Genomic DNA, 27,817 nt, shown 5'->3' on the forward strand with positions numbered 1-27,817 from the left:
GTCCCCGCCCCTTATGATGTCACAGTCCCAGCATCCTCTGAGGGAGTGTCGAGTCAACATCTCAAGGAAGAAGAAGAAGGAGAAGAAGAGAAGGCAGCAGCGGTGGCGACACAAGACCGGGCCACCACTAGTAAAAGATCTAAAGGAAGAAAGCGAAGGCCCAGCAAGAAGAACCGAAGAGGGGGACAAGACCCCCGAAGAGGGGGACAAGACCCCCGAAGTCGAAAGAAGACCCCCGGGCGGCGACAAAGAAGAAACCCAGGCTTCTCCGCTAGTAAAAGAGCTAGCAGAAGATAGCGGAGGAGTCCGGCGGGAAGACCACCCAAGACGGAAGAAGACCCCCGGAGCTGTGCAATAAATTATTTTTAAACCTGGTGTTGTGTTTTATTTAAATTTTTTTCACCAGGTGAATGGGTAGGGGTACATTGTACCCCAATACTCATTCACATAGGGTGGGGGGCCGGTATCTGGGGGCCCCCTTATTAAAGGGGACTCCCAGACTCCGATAAAACCCCCGCCTGCAGACCTCATCAACAGGCCCTTGTCCTCATCAACATGGGGACAAGGTGCTTTGGGGTGGGGGAGTCGCAAAGCACCCCCCATGTTGAGGGCACGTGGCCTGGTACGGCTCAGGAGGGGGGGCACTCGCTCGTCCCCACGCCCTTTCCTGACCGGCCAGGCTTCGTGCTCGGTTAAGGGACTGATATGGACTGTGGGGGGGACCCCCACGCCGTTTTTTTGGCGTAGGGCTTCCCCTTTAAGTCCATACCAGGTGACAGGGCCAGTGATGTGTCAATCTCGCCCATGGAGGCGGCGATATTGACCTCCTTCGCTAGTCCCATCTACCTGGAGCCACGTTCAAAATGAAAGAACCTTCCTCTGTGTGTAGGCAAGTCCGTTCATTTCAAAAGTCTTCACTATTTCTTTTCTGTTGTAATAGTGAAATCATCCCCTACACAAATATTCTACAAGAATTAAAAAAATATCAGCCAAACCTGATGAGGTGAGGTTTTCCTGTTTGGTAGAATAACCTCACTTCCTGTCCAGATGGTGGGTGTCAGACAGAATACAAAGTGATAGGAAAGCCCCCCAATGGTGTTTTAAAAAATCTGGAGTTGGACTTTGAGTAATCTATGCACCTGAACACTGGATTGTAACAAGTGAGTGAGTTAGGGAATAGCTGATTGCTTTCCACAAGTCTCTCTGACAGAGACTCCTTACAAAGTGCAGTTTGCAAAGTGAACTCCAACATTACATTCAGTGTTACACAGCTGTACAGGCTCCTCTCCTGTACTTAAAATGCTTGGTCTGATTTCAACGCACAATGTCAGCATCTCACAGTGCGTTAGAAGCTGTAACAAGTCAGATAGAGCCTGCCTCATTTCCTGTATGTGGGACATCCGTCATCATCCAGTCTTTCCTCCCCAGCTTTACTCTTCTTGGCCCACGACTGTAATTCTTTGGATTTAAAGCGGTTGTATACTCTGCTTGGACATTTTTACTTATAGGTAAGCCTATAATAAGGCATACTTGTAGGTAAAATAAATATATCTACTAAACTTATGCGGTTTAGGAGATATTCACCCTGAATACAGCGCTGACGTCAGCGGCACATGCCCAGTGAAGGTCCGGTGTATTGTGCCGGAACGGAGGACTCCTTCGCGCACCGCGTCATCGTGGCTCCGGCCACTGACAGCACCAGAGCCAGCAACCCCGGAGGCAACATGTCAGCCCCCTCAGCGATGACCGGGTCAGGCTGTGGGGCCTTCGTTCTAAAGTAAGTATTTCAAAATGTGCTAGTATACATCGCATCGACTAATAAGCTTGCTCATGAAAGGGAGAAATCTTGTATGCACGATCTTTATCATTTAAATGCACATAAGGCAGCAGCCCTGTACATATGGTCAGTGTGTTGTTAGATAGCTCCCCATTAGGCCTCGCTCTTCTGAGTTTTGCATATCACAGGTGCAGTGTTATTGTGGGAGTGCAGACAGTACAATTATCCGTGGACCCATGGGGATATTTCCTATAATTTACTAGCTGTTCACTCACATTAAATTTATTATAGAAAAAGCACCAATCCACTTCCCTTTACATCTGCTCTTCTGTTATCTCCTATCTGAGTTTTTTTTGCAGGGTTACATGCAACATAAAATTCAAATTTTGACTTAGTTTTCTTATAATGTAGAAAATGAAGGCCTAAACAGGATAGCCAATAGCCAAAGCCAGTACGGGGACGGGGAGATGCTGGTTCACATTAGCATCTCCCTGTTCTTCCTTTCCGTGAGACGATCGCAGGTAACCTGCGATCCTACTCATGAAGCTCGCAGCGGGTGCGCGCGAAGGCATGGCGGCAAATTCAAAGGGACATACAAGTACGCCCATATAAAACAGCCATGCCATTCAGTCAACGTAAATGTACAGGCAGTGGTCGGCAAGAGGTTAAACCCCTTTCCCCGCTGGCCAGCATGTTGGGGCCCAAATTTGTTGTTGGAGCATTTAAGATAAAGTTCCACCAAAAATGCAGTAACTCCACTTATGTCAGCTATGCAACTGAGTCTACATATTGTAAATTGCTGTGGAAACTGTTGCTGCTATATAACTGCTGTATTATAATGATAATGATAATAGAACTATAGGCAAAACACAGATTTAATTTATGATGAGTGGTTAGCACCTTTACAAGTCAAAACAATAGTATCGTAGGTTAATAACTTTAATAGATAATTATACTGAAGACCATATCAATCTTTAAATCAGAACTATAGGCAAAACTTTGTTTTGCATTTGAGATAAAGCAATGCAGGATCATAACCTCCGTAAAGATTATTTTTGCCCTCCTTGTCCCAAGTTACCTTTACTTCCTGACCCATAACCAATACAGGAAGTGAGTGGAAATTCCTGATAATTAAGGGAATCTCTTTGGGCTCCCCAGGTCACCCCCCAGATCACATGAACTAGTGTCCCCACTGGAAGATTGCCCTTCTAATACTTTTCTGGGGACAACCCCAAATTTGTGATCTTCTTTACTTTCAATGATAATTGTAAACAGGACAAATAGAGAGGGCAAATCTCCATAATGGTGACACAGACAGCAATAAAAACTGACAGGGGTTCTAATCCATCTCCACTCTATTTAAAATAAATAAATAAAAGTTTTGCCTTTAGTTATACTTTAAAAGGCAAAGGTCTTCTTCATTAGGCTTGTTATACAATTTTGAGATTAATGTTAAGGCTTAGAATATGAAGAACATAAGATATCAGAATGCATACCTTCATAGTGACAGGGATTGTAGTCCCAATATTAGCTTTATAAAGCCAGCCTTGTTTAATAACGCCTCCTTTATGAGAGCATACTGATGCAGAATCCTGCAGAACAATAACAAGAGGAAATGCATTATTATTAATAATAAAATAAAACATTTCTGTAACACAAGGTATTCCATATCCAAGTACAGTGAAAACTCGACATATGCCCATAAAGCAGATCTATCCTGAAATAACAACCCTACTGTGACCATTAAGGATAAGAGCACTTTATATATGTCTCAGCTTCCTACCTCATCTTTGTCAATGTCCTCATCGATCTCAAATAAATGGTTAGGAGTCTTCTCAGGCCGAAAGGATTTGCTAAAGAAAAATAAATAAAATGAATATATTATCAATATAACAGTAAAGAGCAAAACTATATGGTTCCAGCAATGCCTTAAAGGAATTTGTTTTTACAATTTTTACCAGTGATACATTTTTTGCACATTCTTTAAACGTTCAACTATTTTGGATTTATTATATTCATGATTTCACACTATTTTACATGACTATACCATGTCCTTCTGGCCAATTTATATTTTTTTGTCTGCCATGGGTAATGTGCACTATTATGCCACGTACACACGATCAAACAAGCGGGTGGAAAAGTCCGGCAAACTCAAGTCCGCCGGACAATCCCCCCGTGTGTAGCCTCTGGCATACTTTTTTGACCCGAAAGTACGGCGGACTTAGAAAGTAGTTTTACACTCCAATCTTCCCGCCGGACTCGCATTTCGGCGGACAATCCGGCCGTGTGTATGCCAGTTCGCCGTACTTTTGAAATGAACGGACTTTTCCCGCCCGGAGAAAAGTCCTTTAATTTCGAGCGGGTCTCCAGGTAGGCGGGGCCCGCGAAGGATACGTCGCTGGCCCCGCCACCTGGTATGGACTTAAAGGGGAACCCCAACGTCGACAAAAATCGGCGTGGGGGTCCCCCCAGGTCCACAGCAGACCCTTGTCCGAGCACACTACCCGGCCGGCCAGGAAAGGGGGGGGCAAGCGAGCGCCCCCCCCCCCTCCTGAGCTGTACCAGGTCCCCCACCCCAAAGCACCTTGTCCCCATGTTGATGAGGACAAGGGCCTCTTCCCGACAACCCTGGCCGTTAGTTGTCGGGGTCTGCGGGCGGGGGGCTTATCGGAATCTGGTAGCCCCCGGATACCGGCCCCCCACCCTATGTGAATGAGTATGGGGTACAATGTACCCCTACCCATTCACCTGTAAAATAAAGTACAAAAAATACACAACACACAAGGGTTAAAATAGTTTATTGCACAGCTCCGGGGGTCTTCCGTCTTCGGGGGTCTTCTCGCCGGACTCCTCCGCTATCTTCTTGTAGCTCTTTTACTAGCGGAGGAGCCCGGCTTTCTTCCTCGCTGCCGCCCTTCTTCCGACTTCGGGGGTCTTGTCCCCCTCTTCGGTTCTTCTGCCGGGCCACCGCGCCTTCTTCTAGCTCTTTTACAGGCGGTGGCCCGGTCTTCTGCTACCGCTGCCGCCTTCCGTTCTTCTGTCCTTCTCTTCTTCTTCTTCTTCTTCAGATGTTGCCTCGCCGAGTCCTCCGCTCACAATGACGGGGACCGGGCATGCGGCGACTTATATAGGGACAAGGGGCGGGGTCTTCGGTTGATGTCACATGGGTTGATGTCACATGGTGACCCCGCCCCCTTACAATGTCACAGTCCCCGGTCCCGTCATTGTAAAGGGTGCTCCCGGATTCCGATAAACCCCCCGCCCGCAGACCCCGACAACCAACGGCCAGGGTTGTCGGGAAGAGGCCCTTGTCCTCATCAACATGGGGACAAGGTGCTTTGGGGTGGGGGGCCGCGCGGCCCCCCCTTCCCCAAGGCACCCCCCATGTTGAGGGCACACGGCCTGGTACGGCTCAGGAGGGGGGGGGGGGGGCGCTCGCTCGCCCCCCCTTTCCTGGCCGGCCGGGTAGCGTGCTCGGACAAGGGTCTGATGTGGACCTGGGGGGACCCCATGCCAATTTTTTTGGCGTTGGGGTTCCCCTTTAAGTCCATACCAGGCAGCGGGGCCAGCGACGTATCCTTCGCGGGCCCCGTCTACCTGGAGACGCGCTCGAAATGAGCGGACTTTCCTCTGCGTGTGTGGGCGAGTCCGTTCATTTCAAAAGTAGGGCGGATAGTACGGCGGACTTAGTACGCCGTATTAGTCCGCTGAAAAAGTGCCATGTGTGAGCAAGTAGCCCGTTCGGAAAGTCCGACGGACAGTCTGGCGGGAAGTCCGCCAGACTAAGTACGTCAGACAGACAGCTACGTGTGTACGCGGCTTCACACAGTCTGGCTCGGGATTGTGCCTGCATGCGGCCCTTGGGATTGTGCCTGCATGTACCCCCATAGGTAGTGGTGGAGCGGAAAGCACCAGCAGGGGACCACAGAAGATCTGGGCTGTTCTGTGCAATATCCTTGTACAGAGCAGGTAAGTATATAACATCTTTTTTATTTTACTTTAAAAAAAAAATTTACTTTACAACCTCTTTAAGTTCAGCCCCTAAAACACCAGGGAAAAATGATCTCTTGCTGATCACATCATTCATACAGGGAGTGCCTTAGCACCCACATGCTCCACATATGCATTAAGACCCACCTAAAGAGCTGCCAGGGGGGTGGGAAGGGGAGGGGAAGGGGTTATAGATACTGAAATATATAAATAGCAAAAACATGAATGACTGAGCTTTAATCTAATCTTTTACATCATATCAAAAATAAACATAATTTTCATTGTGTTCTACATTCAGTAAACAGTAACTCACCAGGGCAAGGCTCGAAAGTCCCCAGAGTACTCCTCAAATTTGTAGTTCACCACTTTCCAGTCCAAGCTGTAGTATTTTATGCACTGAAAACATGCAATAATTACGTAGTGAAAGATTGAAGAGACACTAAACATTCTCTCACAATCACATCAGAATAATGACCACTGCATATTAATGTAGAAGCTAGAAAAATCTAAATAGGTTTTTATAAAGACACTGAAAAGTGATTTAGCTTCTCATCTGCTTACTGCTAGGTTTTTTTTCTCTAAACCTGAAATAACGAATAAATATAAAAGTGGATACAATTGCTTATATTCCCATAGAAGGCTCTATGGGGGGGATTTACTAAAACTGGTGCACTCAGAATCTGGTGCGGCTGCGCATAGTAACCAATCAACTTTTGACGTCAGCTTGTTCAATTAAGCTTTGACAATAAGCCTAGGTTCACACCGGCATTTCAGTCCAACTTCGGGGGCAATTTGAGAGACATCTGTGTGAATTCATGCACAGATGTTTATTGAAATCGCCCCCGAAGTCGCCAAAAGTAGTGCAGAAAATACTTTTGAGAATCGGTGTGGTGCCGCAAAGTCAATTCGGGCGGTGCCATTGCCAGCAATAAGCTCCGATTTGGCATGCAATTTAACATGTCAAATCAGCCCAAGGTGAATGTGGGCTAAAACCTAGACGCTGATTGGTTACTATGCACGGCTGCACTAGATTCTGTGTGAACCAGTTTTAGTAAATCTCCTCCTATGTGACAAGACATTGTAAATGTAGTATAGCTATCGTCAACAAAAAGTCAGAAAAGAGATATATTAATATGAAAGTAATGTGGTCTGCTTACTTACTAGGGTTGTTTCCTCCCTATTTATTAGGAATAGGTTTACTGAAGTTGCTATCTGCCTCAATAATGGTTTGACCTGGAGAGTGGTGCTCCCAGTTATCAGTTAGCATACAGAAGAGTATCTTTCAACAGATGACCTCTGGTTATAGAGAAACTGAAGACTCCTTTGTCTCTTCTCTGAGGCTATTACAAAATGTTAATCTAAGCAACCTGGCTCGAAAAAGGCAAAGCAAGGTGTATTTAGACCGGGAATAACCCTGGGCTGATAAATGTATGTCTGAAAATTGTATTTCTGCAGTGTGAGATCTTAGGTACTCACTGCTGATCTCAGGAAATGTGGAGTTAGACTTGAGGTATATCACGACCATACTGCTTACTATTGTTGTTTGCTGGAGGCTCTGACATGGGGAAGCAAAGCCCTGCCTTTTCCAAGATTGTCACCTCCACACACCATAGAACAAGACATGGCAAATCAGCAATGGGGAGAAGATCAGCTGCAGGGAGACCACAAGGAATAATGGTGACTAGTCTTTGGCCCTCTGACCTTTATTTGGGCACAACGTACCCTATATTTATACATGAAACATTAGCTTGAAATATGTTGAGTGAGCACAGTTTTCCCACAAAGGGCTTTTCTCTTTAACCTCCCTGGCGGTATGATTCAGTCTGGTTTTAGGTGCTGAAAGCGGTACAATTATTTTGCACGGAAATCTGGCGTTTTAATTTGGAGTCCTGTAATACTTAGGAATAACTCTCTTAAATCTGTTCAAACCAGAGTCTAGCAGACATCCCGGGTATGATAAAGTTTATAATATAACAAAGAATAATAAAAATTATTCAATAATGTAATCAAATCCTAAAACACTGAAAAAGGGACACGTTTTGGTTGCTATGGACAATCTCCAAATTTCAGGCTGAAAAAAACAGTATTTATAATATAAAAGTGCATGCAGGGCACTGCACAGACCACTAGGGACAAAGGGGGTGTGTAATTCTGTAATACAGCACTGTAATCTGTAAGATTACAGTGCTGTGTGTGTTTTGTGTACTTTTACTTTTTTGAATTTGCCGCCGTTCTGCGCTCCCGTGCGCCATAACACCGCAGGGAACGGAGCTCGGCGGCATTCGGCACTGTGAATCGAGCGGAGGACAACTCGATCACACAGCGCGGAGGACATCGCTGGATCCAGGGGACAAGGTAAGTAACTCTCCCTGTGTCCTCCCCTGCATCCAGCGATGTGATCCCGAGTCTGGCTCGGGGGGTTATCGCTCCTGCTAGTAAATTCCCAACCCGAGCCAGACTCGGGATTAGAGGGGTTAATCTGTGTGTTGTTTTAGTGCATCAGATCATACAATACCAAAAAGTGTACAGCTGCCAACAATTTGGGGTCCTGGGAGCACCATACCTTTTCCAATTCAGAAATGACCTGTGTATCCTCAGTCCCCCACACTGCTCGCTGTCCTGAACGCCTGAAATTAGCATCATCTAGCATAGGATATCACCTAACAACACCTTGTACTGAAATCTTGGCCTCTTTCACAAAGTGAATTCACACCAATGCCAGGACAAAGTCATCCAGCGGCCAGGGCAAAGATGCCAAACCGCACCCCTCTCCTCTGTTCTTTGTGCACTTGATCATCTTCTGTAGCTGGGATCCTGCTTACAGTTCCTACCAACTCAGTGTTACTGCTCAGCTCCAGGTCCACGAACCGGGTTTCATGTGGACCCAGAATCAGGCAGTGACATTGTGGGACCTTCTTGCTATGTGTTCTCTGCCTCTCTCCTTTTAGGTGGCCTTTATTCAGTAAGCCCTTGTACACACGGTCGGACATTCCGACAAGAAAATCCATCAGATTTTGTCCAACGGATTTTGTCCGAAACTTGTGTTGAATACACACGGTCGGACAAAGTTGTTGGAAAATCCGATCGCTCAGAACGTGATGACGTTATTTCGTTAGGACGGGACTACGTTCAGGCTAGTAGCCAATAGCTTTGGTCTAGGAATTTGATCTGAGCATGCGTGGCACTTTGTCCGATCGGAATTCTCTACACACAATCGGACAAAGTCCGATCGGATCATGTTGTCGGAAAGTTTTATAGCCCAGCTCTAAAACTTTGTCCGTCGGATATTCAGACGGAAAAAGGCCGATGGAGCCCACACACAGTCGGAATATCCGACAACACGGTCCGATCGGACATTTTCCGTCGGAATGTCCGACCGTGTGTACAAGGGCTAAGACAAAACACAGCCTAAGATAAGAAAAAATTTAGCAAACCATAGCAATCAATCACTAGTATCCTTTAATGAAACTGATATATGAGTTTATCATACTGTTCACATACCTCCTTCACAAACAGGCTCTTGGCTTTAGTTTCTGCATCTTCTGGTACCGCTGACTGTATAGTTCTATGTTGGCGATCTACTGTAGAAATCTGTATAAAAGTAATGCCAAATGCAAAAAGCCAATGGTGTTACCATAGAGAATACAGAGAACCAACACATACTGTGCATACTGTATAATGCAGAACACTCACAAACACATCCTCCATAGGGAACATGAGCATATCTCTATGGGGATCGCTGAAGATCTGAGCCTTTCTCTGGGAAATGACCAATTCATAGTCCAAAGGTTCCACCACTCTGGCCTTTTCCTGTATAAAAACGAAATATAAATGAGACCAAGTTGTCTTATACAGTAAAACCAAAGAGATTTTACTACATATATCATTATTGTTAAAGTATATATAAACACTGACAATGAACTTCTATTATTTGATCCAGTTTTATCTATTAAATATACTATTGAAAGCATTTTGTTATATCTGTGCAAAAAAATATTTGCTGATCCTACCAGAAACCCATTGTGTTTCTAACTTCCTAGATCCAGCTGACAACTCTGCCTCTGCTGCACTGAATTTCAGAAGCAGTGTTGTCATCTTTGCCTGAGTACTCCCTTGGTGGACTACAGAAATCACTTCTCTTTTCTCATGGTGATAACATTAGGTGGAGGTGTTCTGTAGTCCAACATTAGAGAAATAGTGGGATGATAACACTGATTAGAATTTCAGTGTAACAAGACTGAGGAATCTTCCCACTCCTCATGATAGCACTGATTACCAAACACCAGTGCTATCACACATGCCTCCATTTTGTGAAGTACTACATGCATTTACACGTTCAGAGTATCTAATCTCCCTCTGGACACACAGAATACTATTTCTCTAAATACAGCTAAACTGCTCTCTGAATGGTGCCTGTGCCCAATGAGCGATCTTTGGTGTTCAACATTCAGCAGGCCAGCCATTGGCATGGTTCCTGGAAGCCCTGGGCATCCAGGGTTATGCACCCATCCCTGTCAAACTCGGTTGTGCAGGTAAGTCCATAAAGCCAATGTATACCTGTTTACTTTCTGCCTGCTGTAGTAAAAAAAAAGTAAACAAATGGATCTGACCACTGCACAGGGCTGAGCGCCCATGTGAATGAGCCCTGATAAGCCTTGAGATTTCCCCCACTTATGCTTAGTACACACAATCAGAAAATCAGATGAAAAATTACGCTTTAGAAGCGATTGTCTGATAATCTGATCGTTAGTACACAGCTTTCGAGAGCCGATCACGACAGTTCACGCCAAATTATCAGAAGGGACAAACACGAAAAATGTTCTCATACAATACCGCAAACAAACAATTTTCATTTAATTATTACAGTATTTAATTACCATATTTATCGGCGTATAACATGTACATTCATTTTAAGAGGGAAGTTTGAGGGGACATTTTTTTTTTTTAAATAAGGAACTTTGAAGCAAAATAAGGGTCAGTGCCCATCTGCAGCCTCACCACTGCCATCAATGCAGCCTGATCAATGCCCATATGCAGCCTCATCAGTCAACATCAATGCAGCCTTACCCCTGCCACAATGCAGCAGCCTCACCATTGCCTTCAATGTAACAGCCTCACCATTGCCTTCAATGTAACAGCCTCACCATTGCCTTCAATGTAACAGCCTCACCATTGCCTTCAATGTAACAGCCTCACCATTGCCTTCAATGCAACAGCCTCACCATTGCCATCAGTGCAGCCTGATCAATGCCCATCTGCAGCCTAGAGGGGACAGGGTGAGCGCCGACAGATTATATACAGTGAGAACCTCCTATGATAGACAGAACAGAGGTCCAATGGCGGTCCAGGAGACAGGACTTCCTATTACAGAGGCCACCAAGTAAACAGGAGATTCTCACTGTATGTATTCTGACGGCGCTTGTCCCGCCCCCTCCCTGTCCCCTCCGAGGCAGCTAAAATTGAAATATTGGCGTATAACACGCACCCGCTATTTGCACCTGATTTTCATAGTGAAAAAGTATGTGTTATACACCAATAAATACAGTAATAAAGTATCCACAAAAAACCAGAAGACCAAGACCACGCATGCTCAGAAACATTACAATACAACACAACACATTACGTCACTTCCCAAGTTGTATTCTGTCATACGAGAATTTTTGTAACTTTAGTAACCTCTTTATTTTCAAAATGAGACTAGTATGCAAAAAAAAAAAAAGGACGATCATTCTTCTAATATTCTCACCGTGTGTATGAGGCTTTACTGTCCTGCCGACAATGATTTTATTAGACATAAAGTGAAAATAAAAAAGTGAAAGAAAAAAAAAGATTTTTTTACTGCTGTGTCCCTGTTGCAGATATTCCCTCACTTCTTGCCTTGTGAAACTGTTGTCAAGGGACAAAAAGTAACAAACTTGACAGAGGTTATAATCCTACCCTATATTATCCCAAATAAAATGAAACAATTTTGGCTTGGCATGCCCTTTAAGATCAGATGTTAATTTTGCATGCATGACTGATAAAGCATCATGTTCTAACAAAAGAGTCCATGCCACAAATACCAGTACAAAGATTAATTTCAAGCTGCTCTATTTGGAGAAGTTCCATGCTTCTGAATATAAATCACTACTGTTCATTCTAAGCATGTTCTAACATAATGATAAAGGCTACTGGGTTCAGACAGGCTGCTTGCAAAGTATATAGAAACATACGTCTATAACAATAAAAATTTCATAAGAACCTACAATTTTTCAAATTTTAGATTACAAAGAGCGTTACTTCTTTTCTCCGTTTTGTCCATGGAGGATTGGCTGAAGGTCAAAATACTTACTACAGACAAATGTAGGAATGGCCCAAAAATGTGCTTCTTTAAGTGGACTGCAGTTTTTGAGTTTTAAAAAAAAAATTATTTATTTCTAAGTCCCTCCTTTCTCTATACAAATTAAATAAAGTAGTGTCAGGCCTTACTTACCCTCATGTTCCATTACTATCCCCGACATTCTGCTGGGTGAAGTGCCAGGAACCACTTTAGGGTACAATTACACCTTGTCATTCTGACCATTTCCTATGAGATCAACCCCACCCCGTACATATCCCCCCATAGAGGGCAAATCACAGCCACAGAGATATCACAGTACTCCTAAGTGGTCATCATTATGTGAGTGTCACCAGGGGTCAAGTCCTGGGGAAAAAAGAGTGGGAACTCCCACCCAAGATCCACTCTCCCATCAAAAAAAAAAAGATACACTCATATGCACGAACGCTTCAAAAGTGGTATTTTTTATCCAATTTTCGTATTGTGTGTATGAAGCTTAACTGTTAGTACATAAAAAAAATCCTCAATAAACATAAATATGGTAATTCTCTGAATAATCAGCATTCATTCAATTGTGCTTCCATGCAAATGTGAACATCATGTTCTGATCTTTATTGGGGAATGTTATTTTGTATATAGAGTGTTTATGTGGTGAGTTTACACTTTTCATTGAACAGAGATTGGATAACACAGGGTTAAATGGAAAGGTCATAAATGAACTGCACATTATCTGGACAGAATGCTTGGGGAGATAGTGATGTGTTCCTGCTTAGGAGATGTATGTTAGCTTGGGGGGCTGAAAACTCTGCAGGGCTCCAACACACACTCACTGCTATTCCAACCCTTCACATATTTCCACATAAACTTCCCTCCTGGCATTAAACTTTGCCAGGTATTGTGCTCAGCTTACCACCCCAAACTGATGTTCCTCCCTCAGCTCACCTCTCTCCCTGCATGTCCTGTGAGCAGAAAAGCTGTGCTCCTCCTCCGGGTTCTCTCATCATATGGCACTGAAGATAGAGGAGGGGGGGGGGGGGGGATTCAGCGGGAAACACAGAGCAAGTACGCAGGAGACTGGGGGGGGGGGGGGAATGAGGAGACAGAAAATCAGGAGGGGCTGGCGGGGAGGAGTGCATCATGAGAGGTCTGACTAAATACAATCTCTTAGCAGCAGGGACCTGATCTACCTATCAGCTAGCTGTGATTGACAGGTAGATCGAAGAGGAAGCTGTCATGGGGCCCCTTACTGGCAATGCCTGAATGGTCAGTCCACCCCTGGTGTGCGGCACTTACTATTGCGAGCTGTGCCGGTGGCTGCTGGTGTAGCATCTGCCACACAGCTCACATACTTCAAAGTCTTGCAGGACACGGCTGCTAACGGCAACTGAGTTCCTGTTGTGGAAAAAGTACAGGAACTCCGTTCCCATGCGTTCCCACAGGACTTAAGCCCTGAGTGTCACTCAGAATGAAAAAGAATGCCTGCCCCACCACCAACAGAAGAAGAGAATCCACCTGTGGCATTAGACCGGCTAGAATAATAAAGCAAGAAGGTATACAAATGTTTTTTTTTCACAAATCTGTAGGGCTCTGAAGGATATGTACATGTTTTTAAACTGCTCCCTTTTTTTACTATGATATATGGAAATAATTCCCAGAGCACTATGTGTTAGCTAAAGAGATAGCATAGTTGGTTTGGTTTGTATGACTCTGAAGAGAGCCATCCAAAAAAGGGTTCATGCCTATGGGCCCAGAGGGCTCGTAGTTGTTATTTCTGTGCCCAGGATTCACAGATGTTGTGTACAACTGCCTGTATAAATAAATTACAGGACATTGCGGCTGTATGTTGGTAAAACACAGATCCGTGCATATACATGCATACAGATATTGATGTAGGCCCCTGGATGCAGGCAGTCTGTGTCCAGGGGCCTAAATATGTACCTGTATGCATGTACACCCTTGGATCTGCATTTGCATGTAAATGCCAGGCACAGGAATAGGAATTTTTTATGGCATACATTTTTTTAACAGATTGCAAAGAGCTGGATAAAACCTGTAAATAGGGGCCACGGATACCAACTGCTAGCTACAAAAACTTCAAAATAATCCACGTTTACCTGACTATTTTTTGTTACAGCTTAAAATGGAAGTAAACCCTTCCAAACAACTTTGACCTACAGGTAAGCCTAGATTAAGGCTTACCTGTAGGTCCAAGTAATATCTCCTAAACCTATATGGTTTAGGAGATATTTGCCCGAAAATGGGCACCGCTGTCTACGGCGCATGCGCCGTAGACAGCGGCGCGCATGCGCACTAAATGCGGCAAGTCCAAGAATGGATTTGCCAAATTTGTCGACTCCCGTGCGCATGCGCGGGAGTGACGTCATCGCGGCCTCGCCGTATGACAGCGGCGGAGCTGCGAGGCGCGACTCCCGTGCGCATGCGCGGGAGTGACGTCATCGCGGCTTCGCCGCTGTCATTGGTCGGAGCTGCGAGACGCCACCAGCAAGATGGACGCGGCGGACTACAGGGATCAGCGGCGACTTCGCTGGCTCCTGTGTCAGGTAAGTGACACATAATGAGCTACTATGCGATGCATAGTAGTCCATTATGCTTTACCTTTGCAGGGAAAAAAAGAGGAAGTAAACCCATCAGGGTTTACTTCCTCTTTAAGTTCTAATATGAACCAAAAAATATGTACAAAATCATTAAATATTCCTTGTTAAATAACAATGCATCTTTAGTCCCCACACTTAACACCAGCTTTTTTTGTAAACCTTTCTCTTATTATAGTGACTGAAAACTGAATAGAGGTATGACTCAAGAAGCAAGGTTAAAGGGACACTAAAGGTTCATGTTTTTTCACCTTAATGCATCCTAATATAGTTTTATATTGTGAAAGATAATGTTACGCCAAGTAAATTGATACCCAACATGTCACACTTCAAAATTGCGCCTGGTAATGGAATGGCGACAAACTTTTACCTTTAAAAATCTCCATAGGCGATGGTTAAAAAATTCTACAGGTTGCATGTTTTAAGTGACAGAGGATGTCTAGGGCTAGAATTATTGATCTCACTCTACTGATCGCGGCGATACCTCACATGTGTGGTTTGAACACCATTTTCATATGCGGTTCGTTACTCACGTATGCGTTCGCTTCTGCACGCGAGCTCATTGGGACGGGGCGTGTTTAACCACTTAAGGCCCAGACCATTTTTTAAGCCCCAGACCATTGTGCTGGCCAAAGACCAGAGCACTTTTTGCGATTCGGCACTGCGTAGTTTTAACTGACAATTGCGCGGTCGTGCGACGTGGCTCCCAAACAAAATTAAGGTCCTTTTTTTCCCACAAATAAAGCTCACTTTTGGTGGTATTTGATCACCTCTGCGGTTTTTATTTTTTGCGCTATAAACAAAAAAAGCGACAATTTTGAAAAAAAAACACATTATTTTTTACATTTTGCGATAATAAATATCCCCCAAAAATATATAAAAAAACTTTTTTTTCCTTCAGTTTAGGCCGATGCATATTCTTCTACATATTTTATTGATTTTACTGCGCAAAAGTTATAGCGTTTACAAAATAGGGGATAGGTTTATGACATTTTTATTAATAATAGTTTTTTTACTAGTAATGGCGGCGATCAGCGATTTTTATCATGACTGCGACATTATGGCGGACACATCTGACATTTTTGACACATTTTTGAGACCACTGTCATTTATACAGCAATCAGTGCTATACAAATGCACTGATTCCTGTGTAAATGACACTGGCAGTGAAGGGCTTAACCACTAGGGGCAGTGTAGGGGTTAATCCAGCCATAGATGAATAGAATCGTGCCTGGTTTAGCACGGACTAGCTAAGATTCGAACCATCTATGGGTGCACCCCTGAACTCTGTACATAGTGCACCCCTGAACTCTGTACATAGTGCACCCCTGAACTCTGCACATAGCGCACCCCTGAACTCTGTACTCTGTGCATAGCACATCTGCGCTTCTTTGGCAAGAATAAAATACAAAATATGCATAGAAAAGTTTTTTCTCTATCTTTTCTTCTTAACATTTGGTAGTCATATCCCAAAAACTCTAATACCCATACGTTTTTCTGAGGGAATTCCGCTCAAGCTTGGCTTGTATACAGATGGTCAGACAAAAGTTCTCTGAACTTTTGACCGTCAAGAACGCGGTGACGTACAACACTACGACGAGCTGAGAAAATGAAGTTCAATGCTTCAAAGCATGCGTTGAATTGTTTCCGAGCATGTGTAGGAATTTTGGAGCGTCGGAATTTGTACAGGCGTTCGAAATTTCCGATCGTAACTTTTTCCGACCGAAAAAAAAAAAGAGAAACTGCTCTCAATCTTTTGCTGGTGGGAATCCCGCCAGCAAAAGTCCGATGGAGCATACACACGGTCGGCATTTCAGACCAAAAGCTCACATGGGACTTTTGCTGGGGGAATTTCCCATCGTGTGTACGGGGCATTAGGAGTGTATTTTATTTATCTCATAGACAAAATGTGAGCAATAACGTATATATATATATATATATATATATATATATATATATATATATATACATATACTTTAATTTCTAACCGGATTTATTGAATTTTTAACATCAACTAAATATCACAGAACTATGTTCCTCTTATAAAATGTCCCAGTATACATACAAATGGTCTACCAGGCTGGTAGAGATGGAGGGCACCCACTGATAATAGGAAAAGCCCACATCTGAAATCATAAATAAAACATTATTCTTCCAACAGTGTTCAGTCACACCCAGCTGATACCGCAGAAATGGATTTTTAGAACCCTTTTGGTGAACCTCAACCAAAGCAGGACATTTTCTGTCCACAAATATTCAGCTCTGAAGCCAGAACTTGCAGCAGTGCTCAAAGGAAAGCTCAGAACAAAGTCATATCTCTTTTGAATTTTCTTATGAGAAAGGCCTGTCCATATTTCTCAGTAATAAAGCTACGCACGGGCAACAGGAAACAGTCTGATGTGCAAGAGTGATTCAACAGTCTCTCACCGTTGGTGAAAGCAGCTCGTAGTATAAACACTTGGATCAGAGAGCATTCATATTGTATCTATGTTCAAGTAGAACTCCATCCATAAATAGGATGACCATTAATAGCCCAATAAAGGATAAAATTACAAAATCAGCTTTTTCTGCAACATTCAGCTTTAACCTCGAGATTTTCCCTGCAGTACTTTTTTGCCTCTGGATGTCCTCAGTCTGATGGTCAGCATCATTCACCCCACTTCCTTTGAGTCCAGGTTCTCCTGGACTTGCCCAAACTTGTGATTGGACAGTAAAAGGAGAAACAGCAAAGTAATGAGTTCATCTCTCTACCAATGTGCTGTCTCCTCCTATCAGCATGATTCAAGTCAGGACATGAAGTTACATAGTTAGTAAGGTTGAATAAAGACACCAGTCCATCCAGTTCAACCTGAGTGAGTGTCTACAATTGTCCCTATCCCTGTACATTGCACACTCACATTGGTCCCTACTCTCAAAGAGCCCACAATCCAAGGTCCCCATTCATATACTAGGGCCAATTTGGGACAGAAGCCAATTAGCCTACCTGCACATCTTTGGAGTGTGGGAGGAAACCGGAGTACCCAGAGGAAACCCACGCAGGCACAGGGAGAACATGCAAACTCCAGGCAGGTAGTGTTGTGGTGTGGTTGGGATTCAAACCAGCGACCCTTTTTACTGCTAGGTGAGAGTGCTGACCACTACACCACTGTGCCTACACCACTGAAGTGATTGGCTCTTTGCTCTGCTCCTCATTCTCTTGTACTTGGACTTGTACTTTGACCAGTGGTGGCCCATCTATAAGGGGCGCTGCCCCTCTAATCTCTATGTGCCCAGCCCCTAATCTCCATTCAGGGCTGCACTACTTTTGGCAACTCCGGGGGCCATTTCAATAGACATCTGTGCATGAGCCATACAGATGTCTTTCAAGTTGCTCCCAAACTGGCAATGAAATGCGGGTTTGAAATCGTGCGAGTTCAGCTGAAAACTGGAGAATGCAAAATCTGGTGCAGCTGTAAATGGTAGCCAATCAGCTTCTAACTTCAGCTTGTTCAATTAAACATTGATAATAAAATCAGTATAAAAAGAAAACAGTGCAGCTCTAATGATACAATAATAAATATAGATGTCCTCCCGGGATTTTGTGATGTCACTGCAGCCACCTTATCCATTTTCTGACAAAATTATCCACGTCTGATGAAACGACCACATGTCATTCATCTTAGCACTGGGTTAACAGTGATACATTTGTGAGTACCCGTCTTTATAAAGCAAGTATGTTTTAGCCACACAGTGTGCACTATATATCTCTTATTGATTTTTTTATGGTACCACGGTCCGGCATATTGATTATAAGAGTTACAACAATGTGGCCGTTTGAAGTGGTCTGTTATCGTATTCCAATCACCTGGCTATTCACTTTTAATCTGTAACTACCTTAGCGGTGAATGCCTTTTAGACCCATTCGTTAATTCAGGGGTCCAGACAGAGAGTGAGGAGAGCGGTTTGGCTAAATGGCGGAGAAAGCACTGATAAAGAGGCACCATTTGAACTTTTCTGCCAACACTTCTTATCTTATTTTCTTTTATCAAAGGGGACTTTTTAAAATGTAAAACTTATAAACATCTTTGTCTATTATTGTATCATTAGTGCGGCACTGTTTTCTTTTTACCATTTGCTCAAAGGATTACCATATATTGACCTTTAGTGTACAGCAGCTTTTATTTGGGATTCATTTATATTTACTGTTTTGCACTAACTGAACCCACATACTTTACATTGATCTTTAAAGAGGAAGTAAAGGCAATAAAATAAAAAAAATGCAACCTGCAAGGCAAAGGCATAATGAGCTAGTATGCATAGCATACTAGCTCATTATGAATAACTTACCTGAGAACGAAGGCCCCGAAGCGGTCCTTTGTCTTCACCGCTGCCATGTATCCCGGAGTGACTTACGGGTCTCACTGCTCCAGCGCTGTGATTCGCCGGAGCCACGATGACGTCATGCGCACAGGAGCCGACATGAGCGGGATATATCGCAGTGATCTGCGGGCCTGCTCAGTGCGCCTGCGCACCGCTGTCTTTTTGTAAATATCTCCTATACTGTATAGGTTTAGGAGATATTTCTTGGACCTACAGGTAAGCCTTAATCTAGGTTTACCTGTAGGTCAAAGTGGTTTGTAAGGGTTTACAACCATTTTAATAAAATCTGGAAGCTGATTGGTTTCTATGCAGAGCTACACCAGATTTTGCACTCTCCAGTTTTAGTAAATCTACCCCTTTAGCTCTAGCTGAGCTTTCCACACCCATCTATGGGCAGATAGACGTAAACAGACTTGAGTTCGTTTACATTAGACTAGCTCTGAGACCCCCTTTCACACCAGGGCGTTTTGCAGGCGCTATAGCGTTAGAAATAGCGCCTGCAATCCGCCCTAAAAAAGCTGCACCATTGTTTGTAGTGTGAAAGCCCGAGGGCTTTCACACTACAGCGGTGCGCTGGCAGGACGTCAGGGAAAAGTCCTGCCAGCAGCTTCTTTGGAGCGGTGAAGGAGTGGTGTGTTTACCGCTCCTCCACCGCTGCTCCCCATTGAAATCAATGGGACAGCGCTGTAATATCACCGGCAAAACGCCGCTATTGCGACGTATTGCCGGCGGTTTTAACCCTTTCTCAGCCGCTAGCGGGGGGTAAAAGCGCCCCGCTAGCGGCCGAAATGCGCTGCAAATCTGCTGCAAATCTGGCGGTAAAACTGCGCTAAAAATAGCAGCGTTTTACCACCCATGCTATGGGCGGTGTGGTGTGAAAGGGGTCTTAGAGGTAGGTGGATGTAAGCAGACGCATATGCATTTGCATCTGGCTGCACGTAGACTTTTTAGGAACTTCCAGTCTGATCAGACTGATAAAAAATATCTTATTTCATTATTATTTTAACCTGTTCAAAACACTCCCAACATTTGTTATTATTTTAGCCCATTCAACATAATATCAGTATATATTTTATTATTACTTTAAGTCTATTCACAATAATACCAGCTTTGTTATTATTAATATTTTAGACGACTCAAAATAATTTTAGCTTTTGTCACATTACTAGTCTAATTTTAGCCAACTCAAAATATTATCAGAGTTTGTTATTATTATTTTAGTCACTTAAAAAATAATCTTTGTCTTAAGAAAGCCTTTCCTTTTCGCGAGTGATCACACAATGTAGAAGGTGCAGTAAGTTGTCCAGATCAGCCTTTCTCAACTTTGGAGGAACCGCTAAAATAACTTTCCAGTCTCAGGGGACCCCTGCTAATAATGACTACATGTACAACTCATGGTATATAAGTGTGATGGTCACTGAGATCAATGCTCCTTACATCTGTGGTCATTGAAAAGTATCCCCCACTAAGGCCCCAATCACACCTCAGCACTTTGTAGCTCGAAGCTCCAAAACGCTGGAGGAGAAATAAAAAAACAATTATTCTATATTCTCCAAGTCGCCGGAAGCCAAATGCCTGAAGCTCAAAAAGTTCTGGAGCTTTTTTAAAGCTTAAATTGCGCAGATTTGCCTGTTTTTATTCCCATAGAAATGAATTGAAACAAGTAATATGCTAGTTTTTGAGCACATTTGCACGTTTTGTCGTGCATATGTGCACGATTTTCTGCTCAAATAAAAAAAATTCTATAAAAACATATGGATAAATAAATGTAAAATAAATACACAAATAACTAAAAATTATCACAAATAAATAAAATGATAAATATGTAATAATAAATACATAATAATAATTATAATTAACCCCTAACCTTAAAAAAATTATATATATATATATATATATATATATATATAGATAGATAGATAGATATATTAATATTACTATTACTATTATTAATAATAATAAATACCCGAACAAACAAAAAATATAAATAATTATAATAATAATAAATTATGATTATTACTATTATTATTATTATTATTATTATAAGTAATTAGTTAATAATTATTTTATTATTATTATTTTATTTATTTTAAGGGTTGGGGTTAATAATTTATTTCTTATTACATAGTATTCATTTATCATATTTATTTATGGTTATTTTTATTTATTTGTGTATTTAACAATTCTTTACTCATTATTATTATTATTAGTAGTAGTAGTAGTAGTAGTAGTAGTAGTAGTAGTAGTAGTAGTAGTAGTAGTAGTATTAGTAATATTAGCACTATAACCCTAACGAAAAAATTAAAATATATAATAATTAACCCTAACCCCTATTCCTAACCCTAACTCTAACCCCTTGCCCTAACAAAAAAAATAATATTAAATGATTAAAGAAGTTGTAAACCTCAAAAAAAAAAACAAAAAAAAAAACCCTGCAAGACAAAGACATAATGAGCTAGTATGCATCACGGCTCCAGCGCTGTGATTGGCCGGAGCCGTGATGACATCACTCTCTCGCATTTGCGCACGGGAGCTGCCGGTCACAGCGTGACTCCACAGTGGCCCGTTTCTTCAGTGAGCATGCGCTAATGACGTTGGCAGCAGCGCATATACTGAATGTCTCCTAAAATTTGCAAGTTTAGGAGATATTCAAGGTACCTACAGATAAGTCTTGTTATAGCAGCGATTCTCCTAGGGTTCCTCCATTTCTGCCTTTCGGATAAGTTCCCACTGACACCATTGATCTTTTTACCTATCTGTATGGAGATAACTCTTCCCAATGACCACAAGTGTAAGGACCATTCTTCCCACTGACCATCACACTAATGTATCATGAGTTGTAGATTTCTCATTTTTATCAGGGGTTCCCTGAGACCGGAGAACTATTTCAAGGGTTCCTCTGTGTTGAAAAGGTTGAGAAAGGCTGTGTTATAGGCTTATCTGTAGGTAAAAGTGGTATAACAGGGTTTACAACCACTTAAATAATAATAAAAAAATAATTAAAAGCTGATGGAAAAGCTGAAAAAAAAAACGAAAAGCCTAGCAACAAATGGTGCAAAATATTTCTCTATTGGCTAATCAAAAAACAGCAACACTCAAAAATCCTGTCTAACAACACGAAAATTGTGCATAAAAATGTGCCAAAGTCACACATAAAACGCACAAAAAAAGCCGAAAAAGCGCTCAAAGACACTCAGATGTAAATACGGCCCTACAGATAATTTTAAAGAGCAATATTGTCAGTGGTTTGTATATCTGAGAGGTAGAATGTTCTCATTGATCAGGGAACCCCTAACAACCTCTAGAGGAACCCTGGTTGGGAAAGGCTGACCATGAGAATTAACAGAACAATGCACTGTACTATTTCAGGCTTTGTAAAGTGAATCACTGGAGATGATGACATCATTAGAAACATGCAACGTTCATTTAGCAAAGTAAGTTATAAAGCCACTTCCTCTTTCTGGAGTCATCATGGCCATTTCGGACAGTTACCCAATGAATCTGATAAACTGCTGTATGCACAATGATGCCTGGACCTACAAATATCAGACGAGACAATATCTGATACCTCCAGTCTGTGTAAAGTATGCACAAATGTCATTGACTTCTGTTAAATAATAATGAAATAGATGTAGTGTAAGGGCTTGTTCACTCTTGTGTGGAGACTGGTACTTTGCCTCACTTGAAAAATGCTGGTCTCCAAAGAACACACAGAAAATAAACGTTTTCTAGATTCCTTGTTCATCTTAGAAAACAGGCAGCAGGTGTGGGAGATTGCTGTGGAAACCTGCAGTATTTCTCAATTTTTTGACACTGCACAACAGCTTTTTGTCTGTCTGTGCATTTGTGACCTTTCAATAAAGTTTAAAAAGTAAAAAGAAAAGACATAAACATTTGAACATTTGTGACCTTTCAATAAAGTTTAAAAAGTAAAAAAAAAAATGACATAAACAGTGCTTTACATTGTAAAAGGGCCACCCCCATCAACCCTGCACAGAATCAACTAGGGTTGCCGCCTGTCTGGGATTCACCCGGACAATTCAGCTTTGGAATCATGCGTCCGGGTTTCAGACTGCCTGAAACACGGACACACAAATCAGACTGGACTATGGCTTCCCAGCAGGGTTGCAGTTGTCTAAGCTGAGAGTGTCTGTTACACTCTCTTTCACACTGCCCAAAGCCAGCACTAACAACCCCCCCCCCCCAAACACACACACAGATGGGAGAGGAGAGAGGGATCGATCTGCACCTCTTCCTCCTGCCCCTACCCTCTGTGTCTGCCCACATGCCAATCTGCAGCGCTGTGCCTCAGAACAGGAACGTGGGGGCCAGATATTTGAAGTCCAGAAGCCTCAGATGTATCTGGATGAGAGGTACTGGCTGCCAAGGGGTGAGTAAGCTCACAATCCATCCCTGTCTGTGATTTGAAGTCTCCTCCCTTCTCTCTCCTGCCTCTGAGTGAGTACACTAAGGTAAATAAGGGTTCTCAGAGCACCCCTTACATCGCAGTTCCCCTTTACACCAGAGGCCACAGTGTTCCCCCTTACATCAGAGTCCTCCTTGTACATCAGTGTTCTCAGTGTTCCCAGAGCATCCCTTATGTTAGAGTCCCCAGTGTTCTCCCTTACATCAGAGTCTGCAGAGTCCCCTTTAACGTGAAAGGGAACTCTGCGAGATGTAAAAGGGGAATTCTATGGACTCTCATGTAAAGGGGGACTCTTGTTATTAACTTCATATGATTAGAAATGTTATTTAATAGCGAAAAAAAAAAAAATATATATATATATATATGTATAGTTTATACTATAAAAAAAAGATTGTGTGCCGCTAAAGTGTTCGGGTTTGATTTGAAGAAAAGGTTGAAGAAAAGGTGGCAACCCTATATACATGCCCATTATATATGTTCTGCTGCTGGGCAGAGAACACCTTCCCTGAATGCTCACTCACTCACTGATGCTGCTGTTGTTGCCTGGGTCTCCTCAGTAGGTGTGAGAGTAGGGTTGCCACCTGTCCGGTACTCAGCCAAACAGTTCGGATTTTCAATCATGTGTTCGGTTTCAGGCAGGCTGAAATCCGGACACATTATTCAGACCGGGCTGTGGCTCCTCAAGTAAAGGCCTGTTCAGGTCCGCCATCAAAACTGATAGGCGGACCTGAATGGTCCGACAGTGTGAAAGGGGCCTAAGTCAAGGCAAAATGAGAAAAAAAAAATCGTACATCTCTGCAGTACATGCACATTTCTCCAGGTGATATCTCTTTAAACACACTCATACCTCCCAACTGTCCCTGATTTCAAGGGATTGTCCCTGATTTGGAGCAATGTCCCTCTGTCCCTCATTCCTCCTCATTTGTCCCTCATTTTGGTCTGATCTATATAGTTGTACATAATTGTTATCTTTCAAAAAGTGTTTCCCAGTGCTAAACCTTTCATCCAATTTCTAAATTGCTGCATTTGTACATTTTAAAAGTCAATATAAAGGAATAGTAGTGGTAAAAAAAAAGCACTTGGGGATTTAATTAACCTTTTTTTTGGGTTAATTCTCCTTTAAGGGGGTGTGGCAGGGGGCGTATCCTATGCCTACATACATTTGCTAGTAGGTGTCCCTCATTCCCATCTCAAAATGTTGGGATGTATGCCCACTGCAAGTCCACAAAATGTACTGTTGATATACTAACTAGAAACACAGTGTGCCTACCTTCCTGATAGACATTCTTCTGAATTCCAAAGAACATGGTTTCGCCCTACCTACTTCATTTCTGATGCATTACAAAGAACTCATCATTATCCATATTCCTATTCCATAACTCCCCTTTGTGTATAGGCAGGAAGAAATGGAAGTTATCAGATCATAACATTTCTAGCAAAGCCAACAGGTAGTTTATGCATTTATTGAATAGAAAAATAAACTTTCAATGGTATATTAGCTGTCTGTGTCACTCCTGAAGAAATTCACCCACTCCATTATCACCGTGGCATAGCTCCCAACTGTCTCCGATTTGGAACAAAGTCCCTCTGTCCCTCGTTCGTCCTCACTTGTCCCTCATTTTAGTCTGATCTACATACATAGTTGTATACACATACATTAGGGTCACCCAGGCGTGCCCCCCCCCCCCCCATCCAGGGCCGCCCTGTCTATCCATGCATCTGGCCCCTTTTAGAATACCAGATGTATGAATTCCAACCTAGTGTATTTTTGAAGCACCTGATTAGAGCCAGGGGTATTCGCTATTGAATAACCGATCCTCCTCCTGGCCAATCAGGAAGTGGGTATGAGACCCATTTTCCGATTGGCCAAAAAGAGACGCGGTAAAAAAAAAACACTTGTGGGTTTAACTAATCATTTTCATTCATGCTAGTAGGTGTCCCTCCTTCCCATCTAAAAAAGTTGAGAGGCATGCAGTAAGTAATGGGAAATCCAAACCTGACAGCTGTCATTACAGAAAGGAAATGTTCCAATGCAGATATCCTTTCTGGTGTCTAAGGCTTTCCCCTTGTTTTGCAGAGATTTTTTCTCAATTTCTATTGTGTCTCTGAGAATGTAAATTCAGGGAAATCCCAGGGGGAAGCAGCACCCAGACACAAGAAAAAATAAATGACAGATGTTCTATTTCCTATACACTTTAAGCCCTTGTACACACGGTCGGACATTCCGACGGAAAATTTCGATCGGACCGTGTTGTCGGATAATCCGACTGTGTGTGGGCTCCATCGGACTGTTTCCGTCGGAATATCCGATGGACAACGTTTTAGAGCTGGGCTATGAAACCTTCCGACAACATGATCCGATCAGACTTTGTCCGATTGTGTGTTGAGAATTCCGATCGGACAAAGTGCCACGCATGCTCAGATCGAATTCCTAGACCAAAGCTATTGGCTGCTAGCCTGAACGTAGTCCCGTCATAACGAAATAATGTCATCACGTTACGTACGAACAGATTTTCTGACAACCTTGTGTATGCAACACAAGTTAAAATCCGTCGGACAAAATCCGATGGATTTTGTTGTCGGAATGTCCGACCGTGTGTACAAGGGCTAAGAGAGCCAAGTAATCAAATCAAACATATTCTATTCATTCCCTGACCCAGCACTGCTTCCTCCTCACTATCTGATCTAGCTTATTTATTACTTTACCTCTTGTTTTTCAGCCCCTCTAAATAGAAATAAATAGAAATAATTTGAAGCATGGCATTCTCTGCCCCTGGCACTGCTGTTCGTGTCTTTACTGTGCAATACAAATGTATCTACTTCTTGGAGGATTTTTTTTACAACTGTTATGTATAGATGACGGTACTATATAAGCCATACATATCAAAAATATTACTGTACCATCTGCTGCTAAACAGTATATTTAGTAAAGGCTACATTCTATGCACCTAATAAGGTGATTAAATGCCCTTATATAAAGCCTATACACTATAGCCTACAGGACAAAATATAATATGCAGTTGTATGATGGCTATATTTGTGATTCATAATTGTTGTGTGATGGTAGCATAGTAATAAACATGAAATCCAACCAACACGAATATAGTATAATGGATATAAATAGCTCTCCTGTGTTTACAGGGGTGCTTTGTCGGTCATAGAAAACAATTATGTTCAGAGAACAGAAATAGCCTGTTCTATTGATGTGACCCTGGGCAATCTGAAATCACATGTACAGGCTTGCAACAACAGTCTGTACTACATGACCTACTACTAGCGGAAAAAAAAATGTAATTGCTTTATATTTGGCTATGGACTTAGCCACAGATCTTGTATTAGTTGCTTTACAGGCCATAGAACTACGTCCGATCCAAAAGTGGGATCATGAAATAAAATGCTCCCACTTGTGCGGAATCAGCAGCAGAAGTCAACATGGGAAGACGTTTACCCAGGAGATGTGGGTATAGAATAGCATGGATAAAAGGATAGATGAGCTTAGGGGGAAAGGCAAGAAAGAAAGAGATAGAGAAAAAGGGGGGGGGGGGGGGAGATAGGGAAAATAGCAAAATAGGAATGGTTTTCAGGAAGGGGGGGGATAACAAAAGAAAGAAGCGAGGAATGACATAGCAGGGTGGTGGTATTTTTTTTTTTGGGGGGGGGGGCATCAAACAATTCAGAATGTGAAGTAGACCCCTCTTGATTTGTTTATAAAGCCAGGGATAACAGAAAGGGGGTAATTTGGAGTGGAACTGTTTCACCATTTAGCTTATGATTTATTCACAGAATTTTATCCCAGAAGGGAGTAATTGAGGGACTTGCCCTCCGAATGTGAGACATTATTTCAGATCTTGCAAGGCATCACTAACATGTATCTGGAATAAATGGATCCACCTTGTGTAAGATTGTGGGAGATCAGTACCACCCAGTCAAGACCTTGGAATCACATTCTTATGCCCTTTAGGACATTTTGTGTGTAAATGTTAGTATTTTATTCCAGTCTATTTCCTCTGGGGCAATGGTGGGCAAGAGTGAATAGATTGCTGCTTGAAGGAGTAATGTTCAAATCCTGTAGTAGATCTAGAGAACCATTCAGATGGTGTCAGACCAATCACATAATGGGTCAGTTGAGAGTACTCCATCCATGCTGTTTATGGGTTATGGCAAAAGTAAGTAAGATAGCATGGGCTATTTTCTACTTTGAAGTGTTTGGTCAATCCATCAATCCAGATAAATCATCTCTCTGCCACATTAAGAACTGAGATTAGGCCAGAGCAAGGGGGTGGGGTAGTGATATTGAAATTAACAAGCGGAGGCTTGGGGGTGGTGGGAGCGACCGG

General features: G+C 42.7%; 1 protein-coding gene across 2 annotated transcripts in view; it reads right to left on the reverse strand.

Annotated features, from left to right (window-relative positions):
- Window positions 1-27,817, reverse strand: part of DOCK11 (dedicator of cytokinesis 11) — a 551,771-nt gene that overhangs the window by 493,843 nt on the left and 30,111 nt on the right. For both annotated transcript variants that reach the window (XM_077493986.1, XM_077493985.1), the window contains exons 2-6: window positions 9,461-9,577; window positions 9,269-9,358; window positions 6,081-6,163; window positions 3,561-3,630; window positions 3,274-3,369 (exon numbers count right to left, since the gene is read on the reverse strand). In XM_077493986.1, coding sequence (XP_077350112.1) covers window positions 3,274-3,369; window positions 3,561-3,630; window positions 6,081-6,163; window positions 9,269-9,358; window positions 9,461-9,577 — 456 coding nt within the window. The remainder of the gene's footprint in view (window positions 1-3,273; window positions 3,370-3,560; window positions 3,631-6,080; window positions 6,164-9,268; window positions 9,359-9,460; window positions 9,578-27,817) is intronic.

The sequence above is a fragment of the Lithobates pipiens genome, unplaced genomic scaffold, assembly GCF_037356315.1.
Source record: "Lithobates pipiens isolate NorthernLeopardFrog02 unplaced genomic scaffold, aLitPip1_a1.2 Scaffold_1, whole genome shotgun sequence".
Taxonomy (NCBI): Eukaryota; Metazoa; Chordata; class Amphibia; order Anura; family Ranidae; genus Lithobates; species Lithobates pipiens.